Genomic DNA, 26,568 nt, shown 5'->3' on the forward strand with positions numbered 1-26,568 from the left:
GGAGAGAGCGGTCCAGTCTCCGCACTGTGAGTCTGGAGCCCGCAGGGCACCATGCCAGCCACGCTTCCATACCAGGACCCCAGCTCAGCAGCATGTGCCCGGGGAGCACCTGCTCTGGGGACAGCCCAGAGCTCAGGGCCCTGGGTGCCCCCCACCCAAAGGCTTCTTCCTCCTCTGCTGCTCTCCCTGGGGGCCTGGGTGGCCGCCATTCTGGACTGGGTCCCACAGTTGCGGCTCCAGGGACAGATGCGTGCTGGCACAGGGCATGGAAAGGCTGCTTCGAGCCCCAGGTGCCTGACACCCACAGGGCCAACCAAGGCCCCAGCAGTGTGGAGCGTCCGGCCTGGCCCGCTGGCCCCTGGCAGAACGCTGCCCACCATCCTTCCACTGCTTCTCTGCTCAGGCTCCCCCCCCACCCCGCCCCCGGGAGGGTCAAGGGCATGCCAAGGGCACAGTGCCCTGTCCTTCGTTCCCACCCCCTGGAATGTGGGAGGCGAGCACGAGAGGACTTTCCCCAGCAGCAGCTGAGACTAGCCCAGGTTGGCGGGTGGCACGGGGACACACCAGGGACAGCCACCCAGCCAGGTGCACTCACTATGCAAACCAGGACACCAAGTTGGTGTGGAACGGGAGCTGCTCCGAGGGAGGTAGGGAGGCACCTAGTCCACCTGGCACCTCACACACAGGGCAAGGACAGGTGTGACCAGTGGCTACGGGTCTCCAGGCAGGTGCACCCATGAGAGACCCATGAGCCCAGGGCTTTGCCCCTCTGCAGGGCCAGACCCACAGAAAAGAGGGTATGCCGAGGGTGGGGGGACGTGCTTCTGTACAGGGAGGCCAGAGACCCTGAGGCCCATGCTGGGTCCCTGCGCGCCTAATACAGAATCCTTATTGTGTGCCGGGCTACCATCCCCAGGAGGTACAGACAGAGGCCTGTGGCTCAAGGGCACAGGCCTTGCAAGAGTGTGAGGGACCAGCCCCAAGCAGACGCTGACTACTTGGGCGCACCCAGGTGCAGCCCAGGGTGACAGGCCGGGAGGGGCCCAGGCAGGAGCAGAAATGCCAGGAATGCAGGGCAAAGCCGCAACAAAGCCTGTGGGCCGCGCAGGCCTGCAATCCAGAAACAATCCCGCCACAGACAGACCGCAGCCTCCACGGGGCAGGCAACAGCCCCTTCCTGGCTGGGCGTGGAGGCCACCCGCCTGCCCCAGCAGCACAGGCCCTGGCCAGGGCAACAGGCACACGCCCCAGGGCTCTGAGCCGTCTTCCAGCACCATCCCCTCCCCAGAAGCACCCTAATGGACAGACAGGTCCTTCATCAGGCAGCTTTGGGCAAAGGAAAACAAACTGGGCAGTACTGTCAGCATCTCGGAGAAACATAAATCCATAAATCACATGTTGCCCACCTACCATCACACACGTCTCCACCGCCCCATGTCCCGAGCAGCGCAGCTGTGAGATGCCCAGCACGGGGACGGAGCCTCCATGGGCTGCACACAGCCGAGCACAAGCTGAGGGGATGCTGCCACCTGGGCCCGCCCCTCGAGCCCCTACCCCCTGCCGCCCTTCGCGTGAACTGCAGACCAGGAACCACACCGTGAAGATGGGCTGCTGAAGGAATGCTTTTATAGAAACTCTCCCACGAACACACCAACTCCAGAGATGCTCGCTCTTGCTCCGGAGACCCCACAGGCAATAAAGGGATCATGACAGTCACACAGCCTCTGTTTGGAGCAGGGAGAGCGGGTCATGGGCGACACAGGGCGGCTGGCCTTCCCGGGTTCAGCCCGCAGACACTGAAGTCAACTCACTTCTGGATGAAGGCCATCGTCTGCTTCGCTGCTCGGGTGGGCGCCTGGTCTCCGTCTCCACGAGGCCGCACACCCAGGCAGGATGGCATTGTCGGCCCATTACCATCAGATCCCAGAATCCCAAGGGTAGGCCTCGCCGCACAGGCTCTGGTGGTAGGGTGGCCCAAGGTACCCCCAAGCGACAGCCCCGGGCCAGGAGACAGGGTCTAGACTCAGTTATGCAACTAGAAAAATGTGACCACAAAGCACTTCTCACGTGTATGGGTTTTGTTGGTGGGTTTTTCTTTTTCCTTTTGATTCAAAGAAAAAAACATAGCAGGCTCTCAGGTATACAAAACTGGTAATATTAGATAAAAATACAAACTTCACCTTTACAAAACAAAAACAAAAACACAACACACACACACATTTCTGTTGAATACATGTAAAGCGTAACATCTTACCAAAAATAAAGAATTCAGATTCTGTCCAAACACTGGCACAGGGCCACCTCGCCAAGGCGAGGACTGGGAGCGGCAGGCCCGGGACGGACTCGATTGGTTCACGCATAGTTCTCTCGAAATGGCTTAAATTAAAAGGCAAGATAAAGTGGGGGCAGGGGACAAACACGTAAAGCCGGAAACATTTAGGAAGTGATGCATAGGTGGATATACCATGTTTATTTTAATACATCTCATTTGTTCGCATCCTGCGAGGGGAGATACGGTCCCACTGTCCTGACTTACAGCAGCCTGGTGTTATCGGTGTAAATGTCATCCAAGAGATAATTAAAAAAAAAAAAAAAAAAAGGGGCGAGCCGAAAAGAAAAAAAAAAAGCTAAATAAAAACTTTATGTTGTGAAAAAAAAAAAAAAAAAAAAAAAAAAAAAAATCCACTTAAGGCTCTCGGGAAGGTTTCTGTATAGACTTAAACACTACAGCAAGGAGATGTGTTTCTAAGTCCCGTGGCAGTTCTGGGACATCCCTGCTCCCGCTTGCCCTGCAGGGCCCTCGGCCCCCGCCCGGAGTCCTCCAGAAAGCAGGCTGTGTCCCTGGCAGAAGCACCTGTGACCCTGGACAGAAATCCGGTCGGCCGAGGCACGTCGCTTCCATCCCACGGGGTGTCCCTCCATTCCGACAACTGTTTAGATATTTTTGTGAGTCAGTTTTGTTTGTCATGTTTTGTGGTTCTGTTTGCTCTGTCTCTCTCTCTCTCTCTTTTTTTTTTTTTTTGACAAGGAAGCTTCTTATTGTTTCACCGAGTGCTACAATACTTGCTTTGATGTCACATTAAACAAATGTATACTGTCTCTTTGTTCTCCCGAGTGTGCATGGAGACAGTTTTTCACGGAGGAGAACAAAGACCGCACGCTGGCAATGAGCACCGTACATAGTAGGTTCAGGAATGTAACACGCCATGTACATCCGTGTCCCGGAAAAGGGCTGCTGGCTTATCCTCACCTCACATCTGCAGGGAGAGGGGAGAGAGACGGACACTGACAAGGAGCCGAGCACGCACGCCGCCGCAGGGATAGTGACCACAGGGAAACACACTCACACACACCAAGACAAATCTCGGGGTTTCAGGGTTTTGTGGCACTTTCCAAATCAAATATGCCTCAGTACCCTTTCTGTAACCTCCTGACCAGAACTGGGACGAGGCTCTTGGGATCTCACAGAACATTCCTTAGAACAAGCCCCATTCTCCCATTGTACAGATGAGGGAAACTGAGGCCCAGAATGGTTCTTTCTTTGCCTTTTTCCTCGTGTTCTTTCTCCACCCCCACCCCAACAGAGGGCTTGATATGATTTCTGGAGCTCTGGCAGCCATTCTGGGCCATAAGACAACACTGAGGATGGGTGCTGCCAGGCAGACAGGCAGGGTCTTGGTAACCAGGCAAATCTACACTGAGCTCTGGGCTAAGAACAGCTCTTCTTCATCCACATCACCTGTACCACTCACAAGCTAGCAGGGACTCTACGTCCCATGCACTTGACATCTCTGTCATTGGCTGGCCCATGGAGGCCAGAGCCCAATCGATGGTATGCAGACTGGGTGCACATGCAGGCACAAAACCACCCCCAGAGCCACACCCTCAGGGAAAGCAAAAATCACAGGCAAAAATTGTGTTGAGGCCGCTTCAGGAACCCACCCTAGTGGATCCTTTCCTCCCCAGAGGAATGCACCAGACCCACCAACCTCAATGCAGCTGACCTGGCAGCTTTCTGCAGTCATTCAACCAGCACCTGGGCTCTGAGATACCATCTCCCACAACCACCTGTTTGGGATGCTGTGGGATCACATGTGACCAGAGGCAAGGACCAGGCTCTCCAGGCCAACAACAAGGAGCAAGAAGGCTGGAAACTACCCTCATCATGACTGTGGTTACCCAAATCCCATTTTCTTCTGGGAAGCAGCATGCCTCTCTACAAAACTACGCTACCCAGGTCCTCTTGCAGCTGAAGGACAGCCAGGGTATCACAGCAGAAGTCACTGAGTGGGACTTCTCTAAGAGGGCTCTTCTGTCCCTCTCCCAACTTTATTCCTCCAGCCTGGAGTGTAGATGTGATTTCTGGAGCTTCAGCAGCTATCCTGAGCCATGAGGCAACTCTGAGGATAGACAGCCCCCAGACACCACACTTGCTCCTAAACGTCTGCCTCACCCCAGCCCTTGTTGGTTTTGGTATTACCAGCAGCCAAAGAGTTTCCAACACAGCAGTCAACAGCCCTACATGTCTGTGAAACATTTCCAGACAGGAACCCCCCCCCCCCCCCCCGCAGTCTTCAATTCCCTCACCTATCATCCCTGTAAGCCTCAGTCTTCCATCTGTCAAATGGGACGGGTAACCTGCCCAAGGTGATCCCGGCTAACAGACATCAGAGCTACCCCACTGCCATTCAGGAACCCGACTCACTCCACTCACGTGACGCCAGGGCTTCCCCCATTAACGCAAGAGACCCAAGCCAGAGCGGGGACTCGGGAGCAGCAGGACACGCGAGCGAGCAGACCCGCAGCCCAGCCAGACACCGGAAGCTTGCAGGCCGATCAGGGCCGATCAATCAGAGCCGCGAGCTGGCTGCCGCGGGAGGGATTCGCCTGTGATCAGCCGGGCACCTCCCCCCCACCCGCAGAACCACGGCGCAGCCGCACACAGCGCCTACCTGGTTGGCTGCGTTAGGTGGGTTTTAACCTTTTTCTTTTCCGTTTTTTACCTGACTCCCTACGCCTTCCTGTTAACAGAAGGGCAGGGAGTGTGAGCGGGCCTAAGGGTTAGGGCTGCGGACCTGAGGCAATAAATAGCTGAGGTGTTTGTCTTTCTGCAAGAAAACGCGATTAGCTTTGGCACAGAGACACTTCCTGGTGCCCTGGATCGGGCCCGACGCCGCGGGTCAGAACGCCACGCTGCCTCCGAGCAGAGTCCGCCTGGGATGGGGGACGGGAGGTGTCCCGGCGCCGCCCCAGCCGCGCGGCTCCCAGGCACCCCAACCGGGGCGGGGACGTCCAGCGTCCCCCAGCACGCCCGTCGGGGCTGGCGGGCGCCCCCCGCGGACTGCGCCAAGTGAGCTGAGGCGGAGGCTGAGGGGACAGGGTGGGAGGGGCCGCGCCGAGGCGGGACTTACCCGTCTCCTCCTCCCGGTGGTCGGGGTTCGGCCCTCCGGCGGTGCACGTGCATTCCAGATGCTCCTCCAGCCGCACCTGCACTTCCTTTAACTTTGGCTTCTTCCTGACGTACTCCACCTTGGCTACCTGCCCGAAACAACAGCCCCGCCATGACCGCCGCGGCCACGCCCCACATGTAGTACACCGGGAGCCCCGACGTGCATACGTGCTCAACCCCGCCCAGGCTGACCTCTGACCTCCAACCTCTCACCTCCCCGCAGAAAGGCAGGAGCGCCAGGGGGAGAGGTAATTGTGGGCATTTGTGGTTTGGGGCACATTCACTGGAACCTGACAGACCGCAAAGGGGGACTCCACAGGCGCCAGGCCCCCCGCAGCCACCTGGAGGCCTTCCCGTGGCTCCCCCAGCTCACCTTGGCCAAAGGAACGCCAGCCTTGTCAGAAGAATGGGCAGGGGTCCCAGGCCGTATCAGGCCTAGCCCAGAGCCAGTGACCCCTGCAGCTGGGCCTCCCCCGTCCACTCAAACCTCTGTCGGCCCAAATCATCAGGGGGCACGACATAGTGGAACTGCCTCTCTCTGCACCTCTCTCAGGGAGCCACCAGGAGCACATGGCTGTGTCCGGCCCATGGGCACAAACCAAGGCAGCTGAGAAATCGAGTCCCTATGGACCCCAGCTCGGGCCTGGGAAACTGGCTCACTCTGTCGTGGGAACGCCAGTCCACCCTCCACAATTACACGCATGTGCACACACATGTCCTGTCCCAAGAACAAGCTCCATGCTCACACGTATGTGCACATGGCACTCACAGTGAGCGTGGTCAAGGTGGGCTCACTCCATCCCAACTCACGGAGGAGATACAGAACCCTAGATAAGCAAGCCTTCCTCCAGGGGGCTCCCCTCCAAAGCACCCAGCCTGAGCTCAGTCCCCAGCGGGGGTGGGACCACCATGTCCCCACTGCCCTGGACCCCGAAGATCTGGGCACACAGCCCATGCTCCCATCTGTGCTGACACTGGGCTGCAGTCCTGGGATTGGCCTCCAGGGATAGCCATTCCACCCCATTTGCCTGGGGAAACTGAGGCAGAAAGGGAGCAGAAAGGGGTCCCCGCAGGTTATACCCCAAGCATGTGGAGGCATCAGGGAGTTGGCAGGGGTGAGAGGCTCCCTGGTGGAGAGCAGAAGCCCCCAGGCTGGGGCAGATGGGAGGGGAGGTGATGGGAGGGGGAGTTCTAACACAGAGGCCTGGAGCCCAGAAGCCAGTGGACCCCAGGCAAGAAGGATGGGCCCCCCCCACAGGTGAGCAGGACTCAGGGCTTGTCCAGACCCACCCGTAGCCGCTGGGCCACATTAATGGTTAACCCGCCGTGCAAAGGGTGCCGGGTGCCCGCCAGCCGCGGGAAGTGGTGTGTGGCCTCAGGTGTGAATGCAGACAGCCAGGTGTGAGCTCAGAGGTGGAGTGGCAGCCAGGCCAGGTTTGGGGCTAGGCCTGGCAGGTTTCCTAAGGAGGGAAGAGGTAGAGGAAAGGACCACGGATATGAGCAACTCCAGCTGCGGGGCCAGGTCAGCTCCTCATGGCACCTACCGCTCCAGGAGACCAGGACCACAGAGAGAAAAAGAGAGAGAGAGAGAGGGAGAGAAAAGAGAGAGAGAGATCCTCAGGACATGGGCGCAGAAAGTCTCCACTTTCCCGTCTATAAAATGGGAACAAGGATTGTGCCCCAGGGCTTCACATGTAGACAAGCACCTAGAACTTGCCACTGGGCCACCTCCCGTTCGGAATAAGCAAACCCTGTCTCAGCACATTGAGCTTAGCAAAACCAGCCCCCGGGGCCCAGAGTGAACCTCCCCTTGAGGGCACTGGGTGGGGTGAACCTCAGCGGGCCTCCTGAGAGGGCAGAGGACCCCTGCCTGAACCTGGCCAGCGTGCCAGCCCTCTGGGCATCAGAACCTGGGGTTGGCCTCAGCCCCCTCCCGCCCCAACCCAGCCCCAGGGCCTCTCAGCCGGTAGGTCAGAGGCTGCGGCCCCCAGCTCGGAGCACTCAAGCGTCCCATGCACACTGGACTGTGCTGAGGGACACAGGGAGGCTGGGGCAGGCAGGGGCCTGGCCCTCTGCACAGCACGACCTCTGCTAGGCGAGTACCTCACCTACTTACTCTAGGGGAGCGGGTACTTGGACCACGGCTCTGGGTGCGGGTGGCAGGCTTGTTTTCCACAGACCAGCCATGGCGGAGAAGGCAGGTGCTCCAGAACCTCCCCCCTCCACTGTCCCCTTGGCAAAGCACTCCCAACACCGGCCACTCCAGTCTGGGAACCCACTTTCTCTGCAGACGGGCTGTTTTTATCAAAGAAAAACAAACAACGATCTATGATTGCACCTGCTTCTGGGTATGTGAGGATTCCAAGCCGTTCCACCACCTCCGTCTGGCCAGGAAGTAGCTGCATTTTTCCCCCAAGAACACACTGTGAATATTAACTTCTCCAAGCAGCCTCTAAACCAGCCAAGTCCCCAGAACAAGATGTTTGTGTCTCTGGGACCCTCGTTCCTGTCGCCTCAGCCCCCAGACCCATCCTGCAGCCCAAACAGGATCCCCACACCCCTCCCTCTCTTCTCCCTCTGTCCGTGTCCCAAGCGTCTGAGCTGCGCCCTATAGAGAGGACAATCCACTTGCCGTGGTGAGGCCGCCTGGCAAGAACCACCCCACCTGTACACTCACAGGGCAAAGCCACCCGAGTGCACCATCCAGTGATGCCAGTACTCCTTCCAGAAAAGAGACATCGAACACAGAAGCCCTGAGCTCCTGCTACTCAGGGTGTCCCAAGCTGGGCCAGGGAGAGCAATGCCCCTGTTGGGGACCCCCTCCCCAGGTTATGGCCTGACCACCCCAGAGTCAAGGGCACAGCACTGTCCATGACAAACACCAGCATTTATTGAACCCCTGTGTCGCTCACTGCAATGCTCACAGCTACCCTGTAAGGACCCAATTACAGTCTGTTTTCCAGACGGGAACACTGAGGCAGCTCGGACAGGAGATCCACCCTGATTTCCCCCCAAGGTCCCTGAGCTGGATCACACACTGCATCAGGGTTCAGAGGCCCATCCTGGGCTCCTTGGCAGACACACCCAGACCCAGCTTCCAGAAGCCTGAGGTTGGGTGACACAGAGCCACAGCTGGCTGCCCCACGTGTAGTCCAGGGGCTGAGTCCCAGCTTCTGGAGACCTGGGGGCCTAACCAAGTTAACAGACTTGGGTGTAAACCGACAGGATGCCCTGAAGAAAACAGGAGCCCCCAACTTCCAACGCCATGCCGTGAGAGGCTGGAGGTCCGCCCCACAGCCCCAGCGGGTGCAACCAGAGTCTTGGGTCCCGCTATCTACACCACCCCTTCTCCTAGCCCTCAAGCCTGGGGTCTAGGGGACAGGGTCAGCTGCCTACAGGGTCTGGGGACAGCATTCCCTGGGGAGAGGAAGAGCTGGTTCATCCAGGACCCCAGTCAGCGAGCACGCGTGGCCCCCCTAAAGGCAGACCCCAAATGCTGAGCATGGCGAGCTGACACAGGGACACACAGGTGTGGCTCCAGCCCAGACAACGTGTTCATCCCTCCCCAAGATTTGACGACAGCTGTCCCTGCAACCCCAAGGGGACCACACTGAAGGCAGGTCCCAGGAGACAAATGAGAGCCCAGCCCCAGAGAGCAAAGGGCCCACACCTGAGACCATCAGAGGGCTAGAGGCCCTGCCTAGGAGCCTCAGGCCACTGTCCCTGGTGGTCACGGAGTAGAGGCAGCCATCCACCCCAGTTTAAGTCCTGGGGGCGTTCAGTGAAGCATACCAGGCAAGTCAGCATCTGGGCCTCGTGTTGGGGCTGCTCTCAGCCTCCCATTACCTTCTCCAGTAAGGGCCTCTAATTGTGATCAAAAAGCCGTAAACCAAAAAACCAGGCACGTGTCAGCTCGGGGCAAGACATCCCACCTGCACAGCCACATGGGCCCCCGCTGGCCCCAGCACCCCTCACAGACACTCAGCACAGGACTCCGCCAGGCCCACCAGCCCGCTCCGCCTCACCCCAATGCAGCAGCCACAGCTTCCTGGGCAGCCGAGGGGACCAGGCCACCCTCCACAATGGACCTCCTGTTTTCACTGACCCTTTGTCCCTTCTCGGCCAAAACCCCCAGTGTCTAGGGCCGGATGTTTTCCTGCCAACCCTCTGATGGGTGGGCAGGGAGAAGGAGCTGCCTTCCCTGAGGGAGAACGAGGAAGGGGCCCGAGAAGGGCAGGGCCGGACATGGAAGCGGGCCACCAGGCTCCAGCTGCAGGACTCAGCCTGTCCGTCCCCTTGGACAGACTGCGACCCTGTCCAAGCAGATGAAGGCCTGTGCGAGGAGCCCTGGCTGTGCCCAAGGCCTGTGCCCAAGGCCAATGGTGGCCCCTCCCAGGAAGTAGCCCCTGATGCCCACACGTCCACCCACTCAGGGTGGGCTGGGAGGAGGGGATCACAGCCCACACCGGGACCAGACACACCCCAGTCCTTACCCAGGGGAGGCAGGAGCCCACAGGGCAGGGAGCCCCACTTCATTCCAGCACCGCTGTGTCTCTGAGAGACCAGCTGGACGCCCAAAGGGCAACCCTACACCCTGCACCCACATGAGGGACTGTCATGTGGAGCTCCAGCACCCCCACTCCCAGGAACAAAAGATCTCAGGTGTCTGGGTTCTCAGGGCTCACGAGACCCCCTTCACAACATCCCGTAAGCAAGGACATGGAGACCCAAGGGGTCCCACAGCAGGCAGCAAGGGACAAGTCTTGGTGCAGAACGCACAGCCCCATCCCCTTGAGCCTCTGTTTCTCCCTTTAACAAAGGGTGCAGAGCTGGGCCCCATGCCAGCTGGGGGCCCTGCCAAGACCAGAGCCAGCGCCCAGGCAAGTGCACCAGGCCGCTGGGAGCCTCCGCCGTGGAGAGCACAGTGTGGCAAGCTGTGGAATGTGCTTACTCAATGCCCCAGGTGCTCAAGGACCAAGTCCCCAGAGGTCAGGTGGAGCCCCAGTTATGGGCCTGACGTGCCTTCTCACGTGACAAACAAGTGTCCCAACCAGCTCCATGGTCTGTGAGTAAGAAAGTCTCCCCTGCACTTCACTCTGGGGCCAGGGCCCCACATCCAGGGGCCCTGGACTGGCAGCGGGCACACAGGCTCTGAATCTCCAGTTAAGGAATGGCTTCTGACATACCCCCAGAATCTGGGGAACACTGGAGGCTTAGCTGAGTGGGCAGGCCATTGCCACTCAGTAGGTGTCCCGCTGCCCAAATCCACAACCCAGATTTCGTGGGACCACAGCCTTCCCAGAGCCAGCTTCCAGGGATGGCAGCCCCTTCCCCTAGACTGGGAGCACCCAGGACTCTACAGCCTAGCCACACAACAGAGAGACCAAGACACTCTGGTGCTATCCTTTCGGACGCAGAACAGCTCCCCTCCAAACGGGGGCCCAGCTGCCCCGGGACCCATGTCCCACACAGCCTGAGATAGCACATCACCATGATTCAGACCCATTTCACAGATGGGGCAAGTCAGGCCAGAGAGGAACAGACCCATGCCCCAGGAACCCCTCCAGCCACTGGTCCAAAACACCACCGTCTGGCCAAGACCCCAGTGTAGTAGCCCAGGGCGAACGGAAGAGGCTGATTTCCCGCAAGGACTAAGGCAGGAAGAACAAGGAGCCCCCGCACAGGTAATCTGAACGTGACCTGGAAGTCTCCAGCCCCAGACAGGGCTCTGGGGCAGGCGCCCAGCTGTGTGCCAGCACCCAGGGACTATAGCAAAGACGGCCAACCCAGCGCCCATCATGAGGGTCTCTGAGCAGAGCACAGCTTCCCAGAATGAGGGGAGGGGCTGGCTTTGCAGGCCCAGCCCCCAGGACTGAGGCACCCCCAGGAGGGCGCTCAGCAGGAGTCCACGGACACCCACCCCACAGCAGAGAAGGGTGCCCTCTCTAACCTACAGACAAGGGACGGAGGCTCAATGTGGTAGGCCCTGCTTCCCTTGTGCTTCTGGGGAAAGGCTGAGAGGACCCCGCGCCCGTCTTGCCACGTGCCATGGCCCATGTCCTGAGGCTGGTCCGTGATGTCGCTTCATGGGGAGACAGGGGGAAGGGAACCACACGCCTACACCCCCTCCCCCGCAGCCGGCCCAGCCCCGGGTCCCGGCTCTTCCAGCACCCTGCTGTGTGCCCGGGCCTGGCGGGCACCCCGGGGCGGGCCAGCTCACCTTGACGCTGCGGTGATGGACGCGGGAGGGCTGACACTTGACGCTGCTGGTGTTGCAGCAGCCTGCACAGCGCTTCACCTCCACACACGGCGGCCAGATCAGGAAGTTGGCGGACGTGGGGTCGACCTGGCTCCGAGGTATCTCGTAAATGACGGTCCTGGTCTTGCAGACCGCGGGGATGGCTTCCTCTGCAGAGCAAGAGCCACGGTGAAGGCCGGGCCATGCCCCGTGGCCCACAGGAACCCAGCACCCCCCCCACCTGAAGGCCTGAAGGGGGCGTGTCCCCACGTGGCCGCATCCCTGCAGCACATCAGGCCACCCTAGGGTCCACACACTGGGCCCCCAACGGGGTGCACTCGGGCTGGCCCAAGGAGCAGTAGTGAGGGCCAGGCAGGGAGGCTCCAAGGGAAGGGCACTGCTGGCAGAGGGGGCCACGTGAACAAGAAAGCCTGACACGGCCTGCAGGGGGTAGGGAGAGACCGGGAGCTGATGGGGTGGGTCGGGGGGAGTCTCTGCACAGATGGTTAGGGAGCTCCCACGGCTAGTGGAGAATGGGGAGAAACAGGGAAGCCAAGGATGGGACCCCAAGAGCGAGAGGGCAATGGACCCCACAGCCACTGGACCAATCAGGGCCCAGCCCCAGCAGCTGCCACAGCTACCAAGCCAGGCCCAGGAAGGCAGGACACCCGAGGTGAGCAGGAGATGCAGGACACGGGACTCAGGTCCACCTCCCCACCCCACGAGCCACAGACCTGCTCACTAAAGGTCACCAAGAGAGGAGGGACAGGCTCTACATTCCGCTCTGTGCTCCTCAGCAGAGGCCCATCTGTCTGACCCGAAGTCCCAAACACAGCAGAGGCCAGGGCACCACTGCCCAATGAGACGTCCACCTGGGGACCCCAGCACATGCACCTTCCTCCCCACATGCTGCCCTACGAATCCACACCAGCCCCCAGGGCCACTGGGCCTTGAGTAATACAGGGCTGGGGAGCCCGGGCAAGGACCCCAGAACCCACAGAGGGCCCAGCACAACCCCCACGGCCAGCACCAGGCAGGGCAGGGCCCCGCCCCCTGCAGACAAGCGGAAGAGCCTGAAATGCAATTGAAGGACAACAGGGGCCTGCCTCCACCCCAACCCCAGGGACAGGTGCCCGCCTCTCCCTTGCCCGTCACCCCCACCAGGGCCAGAAGACTCCTTAGAGCCCCAGGGACTTAGGAGGCTTGCATCCTCCTCCCCAGGAAGGGGAGCATCCTGGAAGCACCTGGATAGGGGGACCGCTGGGTCTCCAAGAGCAGGCCTGCCAACACGGAAGGCTGGGCACTGGAAATCTGGCCGCCCCAGTGTGGGGAAAGGGCTCTGCTCAGGGCAAGCAGCCCAGTGCCCACTGGCTGCAAGGGGCTTGGGGGCCCTGGCCGGATGGGGCCCGGGGCTCCCCATCTGGAACAGGACAGGCCTGCTGGAGCGCCCTCACCTGTGACATGGGTCTGGAGGACAGGAAGCCTACCACAACGTCATCTGGGTGGGCCCACCTGCCTTTAGGAGGAACCCTCGCCCACATGCTGCACCCCAGTCCAAAGCTACTAAGTCTACATCCCGGGAGAAATCTAAGCTCTGAGGCAGGGAACAGCAGTGGGGGGGGGGCGGGGCATCCCACGCAGTTAGGAATGGAGGAGGGACCCCCGGGTGGCATGGGACTCCGGGCAGGGGGAGTCACACTCCCTGACCACGCTCACTCCCATTTTGGCAGCAAATTGCAGGCCAAGTTCTGTCTCAGAACTGAGCCACCCAAAAACCCCCACAGCCTCAAGAGGCCAGGCAGACACAGGGTGCTCTGCTAGGGAACAGGACGCAAACACCCCCCCAAACCTGTGCCCAGCGAGTGGGGTGGGGGCCAGGGGCAGGGGCATCTGCTGGTGGCCCGAGCTGCAGCCGCCTGCCAGGCCATGCACTCCAGACTGGAAAGGAAACGCAACCACGTTTGCAGCAAGTCCTCCTCCAAAACAGGCCCCGACAAGACCGGGCACTTAAGGAATTTATGACGGCTCCCCTCTCCTGGAAACTCCTGGCCCAGGCCAGGCTGCAGCAGGCAGCAGACGGGCCGGGGCAGGAGGGAGGCCTCCGGAGAGACGGCGGGAGGCCAGGGCTGAAGGCGCTGGGGCCCCTGTGCAGAGGGGCCTTTGTTTTGCTTCACTGAAGCCCTGGTGGGGAGAGCCCCCTAGATCCCACATGCACCCTCCCCTCACCCTGGCAGGCCCAGGGCTCACCAATGCTTCTCTTCCTCCGGATGGGCACGGGCCGCTGCTCAGGTGCATGCTTGGGGGCCCGGCCTGCATGGGCTCTCACACTCGTTTCCAGAGCATCCTCGGCCCCTGCAGGCAGAAAGAGGAAACGGTGACCAGCGGGCCCAAATCCGGGGGCCTGTCCAGCGGCACTGCCTGCTTCCCGGAGAAAGACGGGGTCCCCTGGGAGAGCTGCCACTCCCACATATTAAAAATCTCCTGCCAACCTCTGGGAAGCCTACATGGAGGGCCTCCAAATGTGGCACCCCTGCTGTGCTCTGCAGGGGGGGTGTTTGCGTCCTGTTCCCTATGGAAGGGGCAGGTGATCTCCCCTGGTGAGACCCAGTGTTACCAGGCCCGCTGCTCCCAGCCAGGCCCACGGGAACGGTCCAAAAGGGGCAGATGAGGCTGCCGTGGCTTCCCTGATGTGTGTGCATTTCTCTCTCTCTCTCTTCTTACTAAACCATGGATCACCCTAACTTTCGAGGCCCAATTGGGTCGACAGCCAGACTCTGCTTGTTCCTGGAGTTAGTCCACTCAAGAGGCTACAGGAAATACAGGTGGAGGAATAAATGACCAGGAATCCTGGTGCCTGGCAGAAGGGGCCAGGCAGCCAGAAGCAGACCCACAGTCCCAGGGTCAAAGTCAGAACTGGCCCCCAATCCCCAGGTCTGCTGCAGTGCCTGGTACATCGCCTTTGCCCGCCCCAGAGCCCCCTCCTGGGCAGCCTAGAGGAGCCCCAGGTCTCTCAGATTCCTAGAAGAGACACACGGTCCCACCACCTGCCACCAGGACCTACCCACCAGGATGAGGTGGGTCACTCTAGGCCTCCCTGCCTTGGCCCCAGACCCAGCTGGAGGCTCTCCTTCTACTTCCCCCTCCATCCCTGGCTCCCCAGTAGATTAGCAGGGGCACCAGTTCCTAAGAAGCAAGTCCCCACAGCGAAGGGCTCCGGCAGCTGCTCAGACCTCCCCCGTGTCCTGCTGTCCCTTCCCGGAGAAGGCAAGTGTCTTCCTGGCCAGCAGCCCGGCCAGAGGCCCCCCGCTGGGTGCCCGGCCCACCGGGGCCTCAGCGACTGTCCACAAACCAGCAAATCCAAAACCGCTGCTCCCTTAAAATGCAAACTGAAAACCAGGCAAAAGGTGCAAACAGCAAAAGATGCGTCTTTTCAGAAAACTAGAGTCTGGGAAGAACCCAAGTTCTCACTTCAAATGACTCAATGTTCCACTGCCACTAATTTTTCTGAGACCCAAAATAAGATCAGAACACAACTATTCATGCAGTAAGAATTTCCCATCAACCACTGTTACAAGAAGCATTTTTTCACCAAAAAGTGACATTTATGAGTCACGTCCTGGTGGTGGCCATCTTGCCATCCTCAAACCAAAGAGCAGCCGGCCCATCCTTGGCCTCCGGGAGAAAATGTCCCATCAGCCACCAACTTCCTAGCTGCCTGAAAGCCAGGTGTCCCAGCTCCACGGGTGACTGGATCCTGATGCGTCTGAGGAGCAAGGACAGGACCGCAGGAGGGGGCCGGGAACCCCATTCCAGCCACTTGCTTGGACAGACAGAGGAGACCACAGCCCTGAAACCCAAACCCCCGGGCGGACAGCTTGCAAGACAAGAGCCCTCTCCTGGCCCCCAATCAAGATGGGTGGTCGCGGTCCACACTGATGGGGGAGTGGCCTTCAGCCTGACACCACTTGAGAAATGACCCAGCAGTGACTTAGCAGAGAAGACGCTGATGGAACAAGGCTCAGGACAGTTAATCAAGGGGGTTTCCCTTTTGTTTTGCACGCAAATATCCAAGTGACAGCTCAAGATGGGGACCAGTCATCCTGCCTTCAGTCCTGGGGGGAGCACTAATGGCCCAAGATGGGGACATTCATGTGTCCACCCCTCAGGGACCCCACTGCATGGGCACCAGGCCAGGCTACTCAGAGAACAAAGCTCCCAGGCCGTCTCACTGCTTGATGGCTGATTTCTCAACACACTCAACGCACAAGTCCCAAACTCCAGCCACTGGTCATTCAGAGACCACACACTGTCTCTCCACCCAAAAGCCCTGCGTGCAAAGTCAGCTGCCCCCGAACTCCACGCAAACTCTGGGAACTCTCCAGCTCCATGCAGTTCTCACTGCTCCTGGGAGAAGAATCCCATCGCCTCCGGCTTCATTTGTAAAATGAGGATGCGGCCGCCTGCTGTCCCATCCAGAGTCCATCACAAGGCCCCACCAGGGAGGAGAGGGCCTGGGAGAAAAAGTCTGCTTCCCAGGCCTGGTTAGCTCTACACCCAAAAAAAACACCAACCTGAAGGGGCTGGTTCATCCTTGGACTACCAAATGGGTTTCTCCACATCCCAGCTCCTTTCTCAGGGATCCTACAGAGACCTCCAGCTGGACCTCGTGGTAGGGGGCGTCCAGGGCCTGGAGAGCACCTTAGTCCTCAGGTAACTGACCCCCACAGCAGCAAGATCTGCTCCAGCTTTGGGCGGGAACGGGTGTTGGGGGAAAGAGAGCAACTCGAGCTTTGGGAGCACCCGACGGCAGCTCCAGGTTCCGGCCAGAAACTGGGCCATGCCCTGCCCTGGCTTGCAACTTCCCGGTCTGCAGGAGGGTGCCAGACCAGGATGGAGACCCACGTTGGGATCTGTGTCACAAAGGGTCTCCTAGGGTAAAACCCAGGGAGTAAAGGTGATCCTAGAAAACCCCCTCTGTTTGCACCCCAGTTTCCTAAGCATGAGGAATCCAGAATCCCCAGAATCCTAGTCAGTAAGACCCCAAACCAGGTGACAGAAGGTGGAAGGCAGGGGTGGGGTGGAGAGCAGAAGGGAAACACCCAGGGATTTTTATAAGGGGGCAATTTGAAACCAGCCAGGGAACTGGCTGAGGCGTCCTGCCTTTACAGTTTGGAACCTCCCAAAGAGGCTCTGGGCCCAAAGGCCCCCAGGTCAGGAATGCCATCAGCATAACCCACCAAGCTGCAATGCAGAAAGTGCTAATGGAGCGGGGGAGGGACAGCAGAGACCAGAATAAGAATGGCCCCAACAGAAAGTGAATGGCCCATTTCCCGGTGGCATCCCAAAGCCATCCCACAGAGAAGCCCCAGCCCTGCACCGGCCTTGCTCCAGCAAGCCAAAAAAGAAAAAAAGGCCTGAATCTTCTTGGGGAGGCAGCCTCCCCACTTTCACCGATCTGCCAGGGACCAGCAGAATGTAGGCGAGTGTTTTCCTCAGCTAACCGAAGCCAAATCCTTCTCCCCAGGGTTACACATCAAGGAACCAGACCAAAATCCCCCCTGGCCCAACTCTGATCTCCAAGTGAAATTCTACCCCCTTCCTGATAAGAATCAGCCAAAGGATTTCCTGGGTCACGAAACTACAGAAACCATCGGCCTTGCTAGCAAATGGTCTTGGCATGAAATGAAAATAGTTCAGGCCTCTCCACCACCATAATTAGGTACAAATTTCCAAATGACTAGACCATGTGATTTTACTTAATTCCCCCCCCCACGCCCCCCTCTTTGAGGGTAGCCTGCAGTGAGAGCAAAATCTTCACTGAGAATTGTTCCAACCGACCTCTGCTACCTTCAGCCTTCCATCTGACAAGCCCATTTGGGGCCTCTTTTTAACCAAACATTAATAAGACGTGTTTCTGTAACTAACCCTCACACCAGCGTTGCCCCACCAAGTACTAACGTGGAGCAGGACACCGCAAAGATGTGGGCCAGAATCCCTGTCCTCTAGGAAAAGGCACCCTCCCCGCCACACCATGGCCCCCACCCCACCAGCAACAGCCTGGGTCCCTGGTGACCTTTCCCTGTCCATCCAGCCCCTCCAACTCTCTCACTGACACCAATGAGGTTCAAAACTATGCCTTTACAAATAAACTCTCCTCTAAAGTGGCTAGATTCCAGGGCCTGACGGTGAGCCCCAAAATAGTCCCCAGATACCAGATGTGTCCAAGATGCGCCTCTTTATGGGCCTGTGAAAAAGAGAAAGGCACGGGACTCCTGCAACCACAAAGGCAGAGCTGCGGCGGGAACGGGCCACCAGCTCCCGGCAATGACAAAGCCGCCCTGGCCAGGGGCAGCTCCTCCAGCGCGTGCCTGCCCGCGGGGCATGCGTCCAGGGCTCTGCGCCCAAGCCCCGGCCCACTCAGCCGCTCCTCCCGGCCCCACAGGGCAGGCCCGAGGCCCGCACACCTGGCCCGGGCGCCGGCGCCCTCTGCGCTGCTGAACTTTGTGTGACACGCGCGGCATTATCCTTAAATGCAAAAACAATCCCCGGGCAAGCGAGGAGCTCGCGGCCGCCGCCGCGGGGAGAGAAAGTGGGGACTGGAAGAGAAACTCCTGACTCATCCGCCTGGGCTTTTACGGCCCGAGATTGGATTCTGACCTTTCGGTGCGCTCCTGCGCGGCGCCCGGCCGGCCCGAGCGCTGGAGGCGGCGCGGGACGCACAACCCGCACACCCGCCCCGCGCGCCGAGGGAAGGGGCGCGATTTACCTACGGAGTCTATCTCCAGGAGTCGCTGGAGGTCCCGGATGCTGTGGATCTGACTGTACGCCAGCCTCTCAATCACCTCGCGGGGGATCTCAGCGTCCTGCAAGCAGAGCCACACGGTCAGCGCCCGCCACCCGGCCGGCTCGCACCCACGCCGCGAGAGCGGAGAGCGCCGGGTCCCCCAGCCGCGGTAGCCCGGTCCCAAGTCCCAGGCCCTCCCAGCTCGCCGGCCGTCCGACCCCTGCCCGGGGCCCTGAAGTCAGACGCGGGGAGGGGGCGGAGGGAGGGGACTGGGTGAGACCCCAAATTCCCGGCCCCCATCCAGGTCCGCCTTTGCAGAAAGCAAGCCCCCCCCCCTTTAAATTTGCAAACAAAACCCGGGCACCCCGGCCCCACCGCCCACCGCCCCGGGTGTCAGTTACAGGAGGTCTAGCGGCAGCGAGGGGGCCGTGGAGTTTCTGATTTTAATAGTGAAATCGACATCCAGAAAGATCAAGTTGAAATGCGTCACGGATCGGCGACGAAAGTCACGGCAGCCTTAACACTTTAATCTAGCCAGCGGCTTAAATTTCACACCCGGGAATCCCGGGCCGAACCTGTGGGGTCGAGGGTCTCCGTCGCAAAAACGCGCGCGCGCGCGCGTACTCACTCGTTCACACGCGCGCCCCACCCGCTCTGGCCGGGCTGCGGTCCTAGCACCGCCCAAGGCGCCCCAAATCCAGCAGACGGCTGGGAAAGGCTGCCCGGCAACGGGGGGGGTTAAATCTCCACCTCTCGCGGCTCCCGGTTCCTGCCCAGACCACCCCCACCTCCCGGGCTCTCCCCACTCTCCAGATTTTTAGAGGGAGTCGGGGGTCGCTGTGTGGGTGTGGGTGTGGGAGGGAGGGGTCTCAGGCACTAAGTTCCCACGACGGGGGCTGCAGAAAAGTCATTCATCACAGCAGAGCTCCCGGGGATAGGGATTCGACATGGGGGTGGGGGCGGGGGGAACGCCCGCGGTGGGAGGACGCGGGCGCCTGGCCCGGCCCCGGCTCGTCTCGCTCAGCCACCTGTAAGCAGGCCCTGGGCGGGCGGGACTGCGCCGGCCCAGCCGCCCGGCCGGGCTCAAGAGCAGGGACCGGGGGGCTGCGGACCCGCACGGCCCACCCTGCCTGCCGGGGGCTTCCGCCGCAACCGCCGTGTTTATCCGCCGCTCTTCTCCCCTCCCAGGTTCCGCCAGGTCACACACACACCCCTTTCCGCGCCCCCTGCACCCCGATACTGCATTGTCCGCCGCTCCCCGGGCCCCCCTCCCCGGAGAGGAGCCCGCGCCCCCCGAAGTTTCTCCCCACTCGTCCACCCCGCGCCACTCCGTCCCTCCACGGCAGAGCGACGCAACACGCTGGAAACTCACCAGACATACTTCGGCATGGCAGAAAATAAAACCCAGTTGGAAAAAAATCAAAAAATCCGACCACCCTAGCAGAAATCAAAACGCGCTCTGCAGAGCCCCAGAGCCCGAGGCGCCCCGGCCCGCGGGTGGTTGCAGGAGGCGTGCGCCCGGGGAGTCGGAGAGGGGACAGGGCGCGGGGGTGGCACCCACCTCGGCCAGGGCATGGGCGAGATATCCGCAGCCGAGGAGTAGCAGGCAAGCCCAGGTCCTCATCGCGTCCCGAGGCGCTGGCGGGGAGGCGGGGAGGCGAGGCCGCGGGGCGGGCGCTCCAGCCGGGCTCCTGTGGCGGCGAAATTCAGTACCATCCCTCAGGGAGCGCGGCCCGGAGGAGGGTGGCGCGGAGAGCAGGGAGCCGGCGGAGCGCGCCCGGCGCGAGCTGCGAGTGCGGAGAGGCAGGCAGCGCCAGCGAGGAGGAGGAGGAGCAGGGAGTGCGCGCTCGCCGCGCCCGCCGCGCCGGGAGCCTCCTGGGCCGCCGGGTAGGGGGTGGGGACGGAAGGGGCGGAGGGCGGGGGCTGGGCCTCTTCCTTGGTGCGTTCCCGGTGCTGGCCGCTGCCGCGCTCGCTCCCCGGCGCTGGCTTTAGGAGCGACCCGGCCGGTAATTCTGCATATTTGCGGGCGTCAGCCCCGAGAGGGACCCCGGAGCGAGGCTGGAGCTGCCGCCGCCGCACCACCCATCACCTGTCTGGACGCCCGGCCGGGCCCCGGCCGCGGGCTCGCGCTCTCCCTGCGGGCTGCGGGCGGCCTTGCGCGCCCACCGCCGGCCCCGCGCTCGCCTCCGGCCTCCTCTCGCAGCCGCCGCCCGGCCGGGCACGGCGCGGCCCAGCACGGCGCGGCCCGGCGGCCTGCGTGCGCCCCTCCGCGGCGTGCCCTCGGCTCTGGCGCCGCGCTCCGCCCTCCGCCGGCCGGAGCTGGGCAGCGCCCGCGGCCGCGCCGCCTGGCAGCCGCCGCCCGCCTGGGGCCTCGCCGCGCCGGCCTGAGGGCGGGTGCTGGGCCGAAACGGAGCAGCCGCCGGGGAGAGGAGTAGGAGGAGGCGGCGGCGCGGGCAGGCCCGGCTCGCTGGAGTTGTGCGGGCTCCGCAGGGCGCGCGTGTGGAGCCGGCCGGCGGCGGGGAGGGGGTTATAGCGCCGCCGCCGCCGCGCCCCTCCCCCGCCCCCTCCCCCTCGCCTCCCCCGGATTCCCGGCCCCGGACCCGCACCTCGGAAGCGCGCGGGGGCCGCACGGGCCAGGCAGGGCCCGGCCGCCGCCGCCGCTGCAGTGAGCACACAGTGGCGCTCACGCAGGCAGTGAGATCCATCAAAGCCCCGCGCCTGGCTGCGAGCACAGCCGCGGGGCTCCGCTCGCCCGGCGGGCTCCCCGCGCGCCCCTCCCTTGAGCTTGCCCACCCTCCAGTGGCAGCTGCAATCCTGCGGCACCGGACGGGGAGGGGAGGAGGCCGCCGCAGAAGAGCCGCCGTCGCCGGATCGCCTCCCTCGGGCCCCAGCGGCGGCAGAGGGCAGCGCCCAGAGCTGCTACGCCAAAAAGGGCAAAAGCGAACCTGCCCCCGCCTCCGGCCCCCCGCCCCGGCGCTCGGGCCTCTTTCCACCGTTAGGATCCAGGGCCCCGGCCTCCCCGTCTCCATAAAAGGAGGGGGAGTGAGTTTCTGGTGAGAGGTGGGGCGGGTCTAGGGGCGCGTCTGGGGCACTCACCTGGCGGCTGCCACGCGCCCCCGCCCAGAATCCGATGCCTGGGGCGCCTGAGTGAGGAACCTCCACCCGCATTCCGAGATGGGAGAGCGCCCAAGTCGGAGGAGGGGGTTGCAGCGTGCCTGGTCCCCACCCTGGGAGCCCGCGTCCCCACTCCCTCGGAGAAGCCTGGGCTGCGGCCTGAGCCGGGAACTCGAGGGGGCGGAAGGGAAGGAAGAGAAAGGAGCGGCTCGCGAGGAACCCCCGGAGTCGGAGCCTCCCACGCCGGGATCCGCCGGGCGCACAGAGCGCCACCTCCGGCCGAGGCGCCGTACCGAGCGCGATGCGGGGGAGCAGCGCGCCGGAGGCCGAGGCCTGAGGCGGCTGGACCGCTCCCCGGCCACCAAAGGGCAGGTGCACCCGAGCGAGGCAGATCCTGTCCGCCTACGGCAGGTGGGATCGGACCAGCGGGTCCCTCGAGGGGCCAGCCGAGCCTGGAAGCAGGGCTAGGAGGGAAGACCGGCCTTGCGACCCCAAAGCTAGACGGCGAGGCCCCGAAGGCTCGGAGACTCCCTAGCGGGTGGGAGGTTGGACGGCGGCCGGGAATTCCTCCCGCCCCAGGCCTCCGCCCCCTTCGGCCCCATCCTGTGGATTAGGCCTGCGCCCTGCCGCGGCCGCCCTCCCGCCAGACAAAGGCAGTAAAGGCGTAGCCCCGCGGGCAGTCTTTCATCCTTGGCTCGGCGGGCTCCAGCATTTCAAAGGCCAAGTCGGGAGGGCGCTTCGGGGGGTGCTCGCTTTCCCCCTAATACCTGGGGAGGGGGAGGGGGGATCTCTTCTGCCACTCCCAGAAGGCTGGGGTTTACTGGCGTCCTTCCACAGGCTTTCACACCCCTGCAGCCTCCCAGATCCCCTGCCATCCCCAGGCAGCAGCCTCAGGAGACCACCCACCACCAAGCCCAATCTCCGAGTGTTGAGGGTGACAAGGGTGAAGGAGGACAAGGCAGAACCAGGGAAAACTTGGAGACGTTCAGAAGCACGTGAGGGCCAGTCCTTGTCCATCCAGGTGGAACCTTCTGTGATTTTGGAGGGGGACACCCCGGCGGGTTTGGGGAAGCCGACGGAACACGCACCACCAGGACTCAGGCTGAACTCCATCTGAGCCATCGCCTCTGCAGCCCTACGGGACTGCCTCAGGGCTGTGTGAGCCTTGGACTCCCCTCGGGCAGAGGGACCTGAGGACACACCTTCAGGGTTAAAGGACTGGGCTCCACAGTGGGTATAGGAGTGAAGGAGGGAAGGCCGACTTGTGTTTTGGCATGGGGCCCTTCCAGACCCCACCCCGCCACATGTGTGCCCCTTCTCCCTGACCTCCAAGGGGTGCCCAGCTGGAGTTTGCCGCCAGCAGGGGAGTTAAGGGGGAGCCTGCCACAGCAGTCAGGCCAGCTCCAGGGCGGGAAAGCAAGGGCACCTAGGGCGAGGCCTAGGTGCATCCCACCCCCCCACCACCACTAGAGAGCGATGGGGGGGTAGGGGGGGAGCAGCGCCTGAGGCCCTCCCTCTGGCGGCCCTCTCTAATCGCTGGCGGCTATTAAAAATAAAACCTGGACGAGTCGTCATAGCGACCAGACAACAGTGGCTGCAGGAGAGTGGCAAACCGCACCACCAGGCGCCTCTGGAGGGGACTTAGGACACGGTGTGTGCTCCAGCTGGGGTGGGGCAAAGATCCCCAGCCCCACGAGCCCCAACCTCCCCTGATCCCTGGAAGAAACCAGCAGAATTAGGCCCAGGAACCCAGTTTCCAAGAACGGGACATGGAGACGGGAGAACCGACTTGACCAAGAGGTCACCAACTTAGATGAGAACCCCCACGGATGCTCCCTCCCTGGCCCTGGTTCCTCCCGACACCCTGCCCAACCTATTCAGGTTCCCATCACCCTCCTTTTGGCCCTTGTGAAGGGGTGGCCGGGTGAGGAGGTGGGCTTCAGATTCTCCCCCTGCCCCCCAGAGGGGACCGTGAGCCCGGAGGCTACTGCACCTGCCCAGCGCTGCTGTCCCTGATCCTTGCCGGGCAGGCGTGGTCACGTGCTCCTTCCGCCCGGGATCCAGTTTCACTTCCAGCCACTATTAGGCGGTTCGCACGGTTCATTGCAAGTATTTGATAATGAGGTTGAATATACATGGGAATTGGAGGAGGCGTGGGCGGCAATGCCGAGTGCGTGGGAGCGGCGTTCCCGGCTCTGTGGGCATCCCCGCCCAGGCCCCAGCAGAGGCTAGGGCCCACTAGCGGGAGGAAGACCTGCCCACAGTGCGCTGCCCCTAGGCTAATCTGACCCCCAGCCCAGGGAACTGTCCGGGAGGCCAGCCAGAGGGCCCCGCGCGGAAGTGGGGGGCGCCGCGGGGATCTCCAGGGTGGGGAGGTGCTGGCGGGAGGGGACGGTGCACCTGGCAGAGGGCAGGGATGTCCGGTCGCCTCCGGAGCCGGTGCTTCCGGGCTATCTTGGGCGTCTCTGGCGCGCCCCGACGTGCCCGCAGGCCCATAATTAAAGTGAGTCAGGTGCTCCAAAGAGGCAGAGAGCAGAGCTGCTGTGCAGCAGGGGTGACTGGTTGGGCGTTGGGCGTCCGCCCCTTGCTGGTGGCCTACAGGCACTGCCCATGACCCCGAGGCCCGGAGCAGTGGGAAGGGCCTTGGCCATTCCACAGAGCCAAGTAGGGGACCTGCGGGAGGGGCATCTGCCATTATTAAGCACCTTGAGGGTGCGTGTCCCCCTAAGTCCACCTCACTGCCAATGTGCCTCTGTCTGCCTGCTCCCTCATCGCTCTGATGTTGTTCCCCCTGCAGGAGTCCTGGCCGACACCCACTGAGCCTCTCCAGTTTGGCGTGATTTCATTTCACACACACAGACACCGAGCAATGGATCTCTCCCACTTCTCCCCACGTTACAGATGGGAACATGTATGGGCCTGGAAGCCAGGCTATTTGCCACAGCGTCAGGGCCGAGGAGTGGCGTGGCCCCCAGCGGTCAGCTCTGACCGCACAGACTCCTCTGTGCGAACCCTGTTAATACACCGAAGCAGAAGTCCTCAGGGGGCATTTGTCCCGAGGCACACGGATGGGAGCATGAGCGACGCTGGGTCCCCCAGCAGCACAGGCACCAGGACTAGAGCCCATCCCACTCGATCCCCAGGCCCAACATGCACAGGGCAAGAGGGGCACACCCCAGTCCTGGCTGCCCTCTGTCTTGGCATGTGTTTGTACTTAGACTGCCTTGTCTCAGTTCTCTCTGGAAAATGGGGGCCAACCACCCTTCCCACGGCCAACGACACTCCCTCCCACCCACACGCACACATACAAATCCACACAGGCGTGCACACACACACACACCCATATGCAGAGCTGTAGGGCCCTGGCACCCAGGCTGGTTGGCACGGGAGGGTGCCAGCAAGGCCTCCAGAGCCGGAGCGGATTTCAGAACAATTTGTAATGACGAAACACCACATTTCCCTTTATCTCAGGGCAAGGATTTCTGGGTTCAGGGCTCTTCATCCAGGAGCAGCCCCAGCCGAGTGGGCACGGCTCCTTGGAGATCAAGAGTGCCTGTGGGGGCGTTCATTACGTTGTTAGCTCAGGTTGCCCCAGGCCCCAGTGGCTGGGATTGGGCCTTTCCAGCCCAGGCTCCCCAGAAGTGGTAAGAAACCTGCCCACAGGGCCAGGAAGGCATTCTCTGTGTTGTTTTTTACTCCCTATTAAATGCTTTTATTTTCCTTTTTAAATACACAAACAGAAACAGAGTGTAAAACAGCTCTGAGCTCACAGGCATCTTGTGACTATTTTGTGCAGGAAGACCTGCGCTCAAGGACACCTGGTGGCTCAGATGCTGTCCCGTGCGGGAGCCGCCAGCCCCCTGTGGCCACGGGCATGTGAAACGTGGCTGCTCTGCCCAGTGACTGGCTGCACAGGCAAAACACACGCAGCCGAGAGGGCTTCATCGGGAGGCAAAGAGTGTGAAATTTCCCGTTACGAATGTTCATGTGAATTACACGTTGAAATGATAGCATTTTTGAGGCATTGAGTTAAATAAACTATAGTATTATGTACAAGAGATTAAATTCGCTTGTTTTTCTTTATTTAACACAACTCCTAGAACATTTGAAATGCCCTATGTGGCTAAAATGGTATTTCTATTGGGCGAAGCCAGTGTAGATGCACGGAGTTCACACCTGCACTGTAGAGCCAGCCAGGTGAGTGGGGGCGGGCCACCCCTAGTCTGGAAGCCAGCAGAGCTCTGGAACCTCTGAGACCCCAAGACCAGGGCTGGATCCAGGGCTCAGTCACAGCCCACCAGCCTCACCAGCTATGTGACCTTGAGCAAACTGCATGGCATCAACATCCTCCTCCAGGTAGGAGGGTTGCTTTAAGGAATGCTCACTCACACATCCAATAGATACTCATGTTCCAAGCACCACACAGGGTGCTAGGGACACAAACTAAAACAAAGCTCTCCTGGAGCTTGGCATCTCTCCGTAAGCAAGTAACGGATAAGCATACGCTATTTCAGGTAACATATTTTGGGGATGGTCAGTAAGGCCTGTTTGAGAGGGAGCCAGCTGACCAGTGAGAAAGTCTAGATCCAGCATTCTAAGCAGAGACAGTCACAGCACGTGCAAAGGCCCTGAGGCAGGAACTGGCATGACTTGTTCAAGGAACAGCAAGGGGCAGGAGGTGGTGGGAGAAGGTGAGCTAGGAGAGGTAGGCAGTGGGGCAGCTCACACACACCTCAAGATCAAAGCAAGGCATCTGGATTTTATTCCAGGGGCATGGAAGGCATTGAAGAGCTGGGGCAGGGAACACAAACTGTGACAGCATAGACGGGAAGCTTAGCTGCCAGCCTCCCAGCCCAAAGCAGCAAACCCTTCCTCCCCTCCCCTGCCTCCTGGGGTCTTCTGGACCAAGTTTCTGTGTGGTGGGTGTGAATTCCAAGGATGGGGCTGGTTACCCAGTTTGAACCCAGAGCCACCCCCACACTT

At 61.3% G+C, this 26,568-nt stretch overlaps 1 protein-coding gene across 6 annotated transcripts; it reads right to left on the reverse strand.

Annotated features, from left to right (window-relative positions):
• Positions 1-3,125: 3,125 nt before the first annotated feature.
• PDGFA (platelet derived growth factor subunit A) lies at positions 3,126-22,205 on the reverse strand. 6 transcript variants are annotated; one of them, XM_059414246.1, is made up of 8 exons: positions 21,568-22,194; positions 20,033-20,162; positions 18,454-18,550; positions 13,935-14,039; positions 11,670-11,857; positions 5,412-5,538; positions 4,953-5,021; positions 3,126-3,257 (listed from the first exon to the last, which is right to left on the reverse strand). In XM_059414246.1, the coding sequence occupies exons 2-7, from the start codon at positions 20,093-20,095 to the stop codon at positions 4,966-4,968; spliced, it is 636 nt and encodes a 211-aa protein (XP_059270229.1). In that variant the 5' UTR covers positions 20,096-20,162; positions 21,568-22,194; the 3' UTR covers positions 3,126-3,257; positions 4,953-4,965. The 6 variants fall into 6 exon arrangements, with proteins under 6 accessions (XP_059270229.1, XP_059270225.1, XP_059270230.1 ...); XM_059414242.1 differs by lacking the exon at positions 21,568-22,194 and adding an exon at positions 21,265-21,443; XM_059414247.1 differs by lacking the exon at positions 21,568-22,194 and adding an exon at positions 21,078-21,255.
• Positions 22,206-26,568: the final 4,363 nt, after the last annotated feature.

Source organism: Mustela nigripes, chromosome 11, assembly GCF_022355385.1.
Source record: "Mustela nigripes isolate SB6536 chromosome 11, MUSNIG.SB6536, whole genome shotgun sequence".
Taxonomy (NCBI): Eukaryota; Metazoa; Chordata; class Mammalia; order Carnivora; family Mustelidae; genus Mustela; species Mustela nigripes.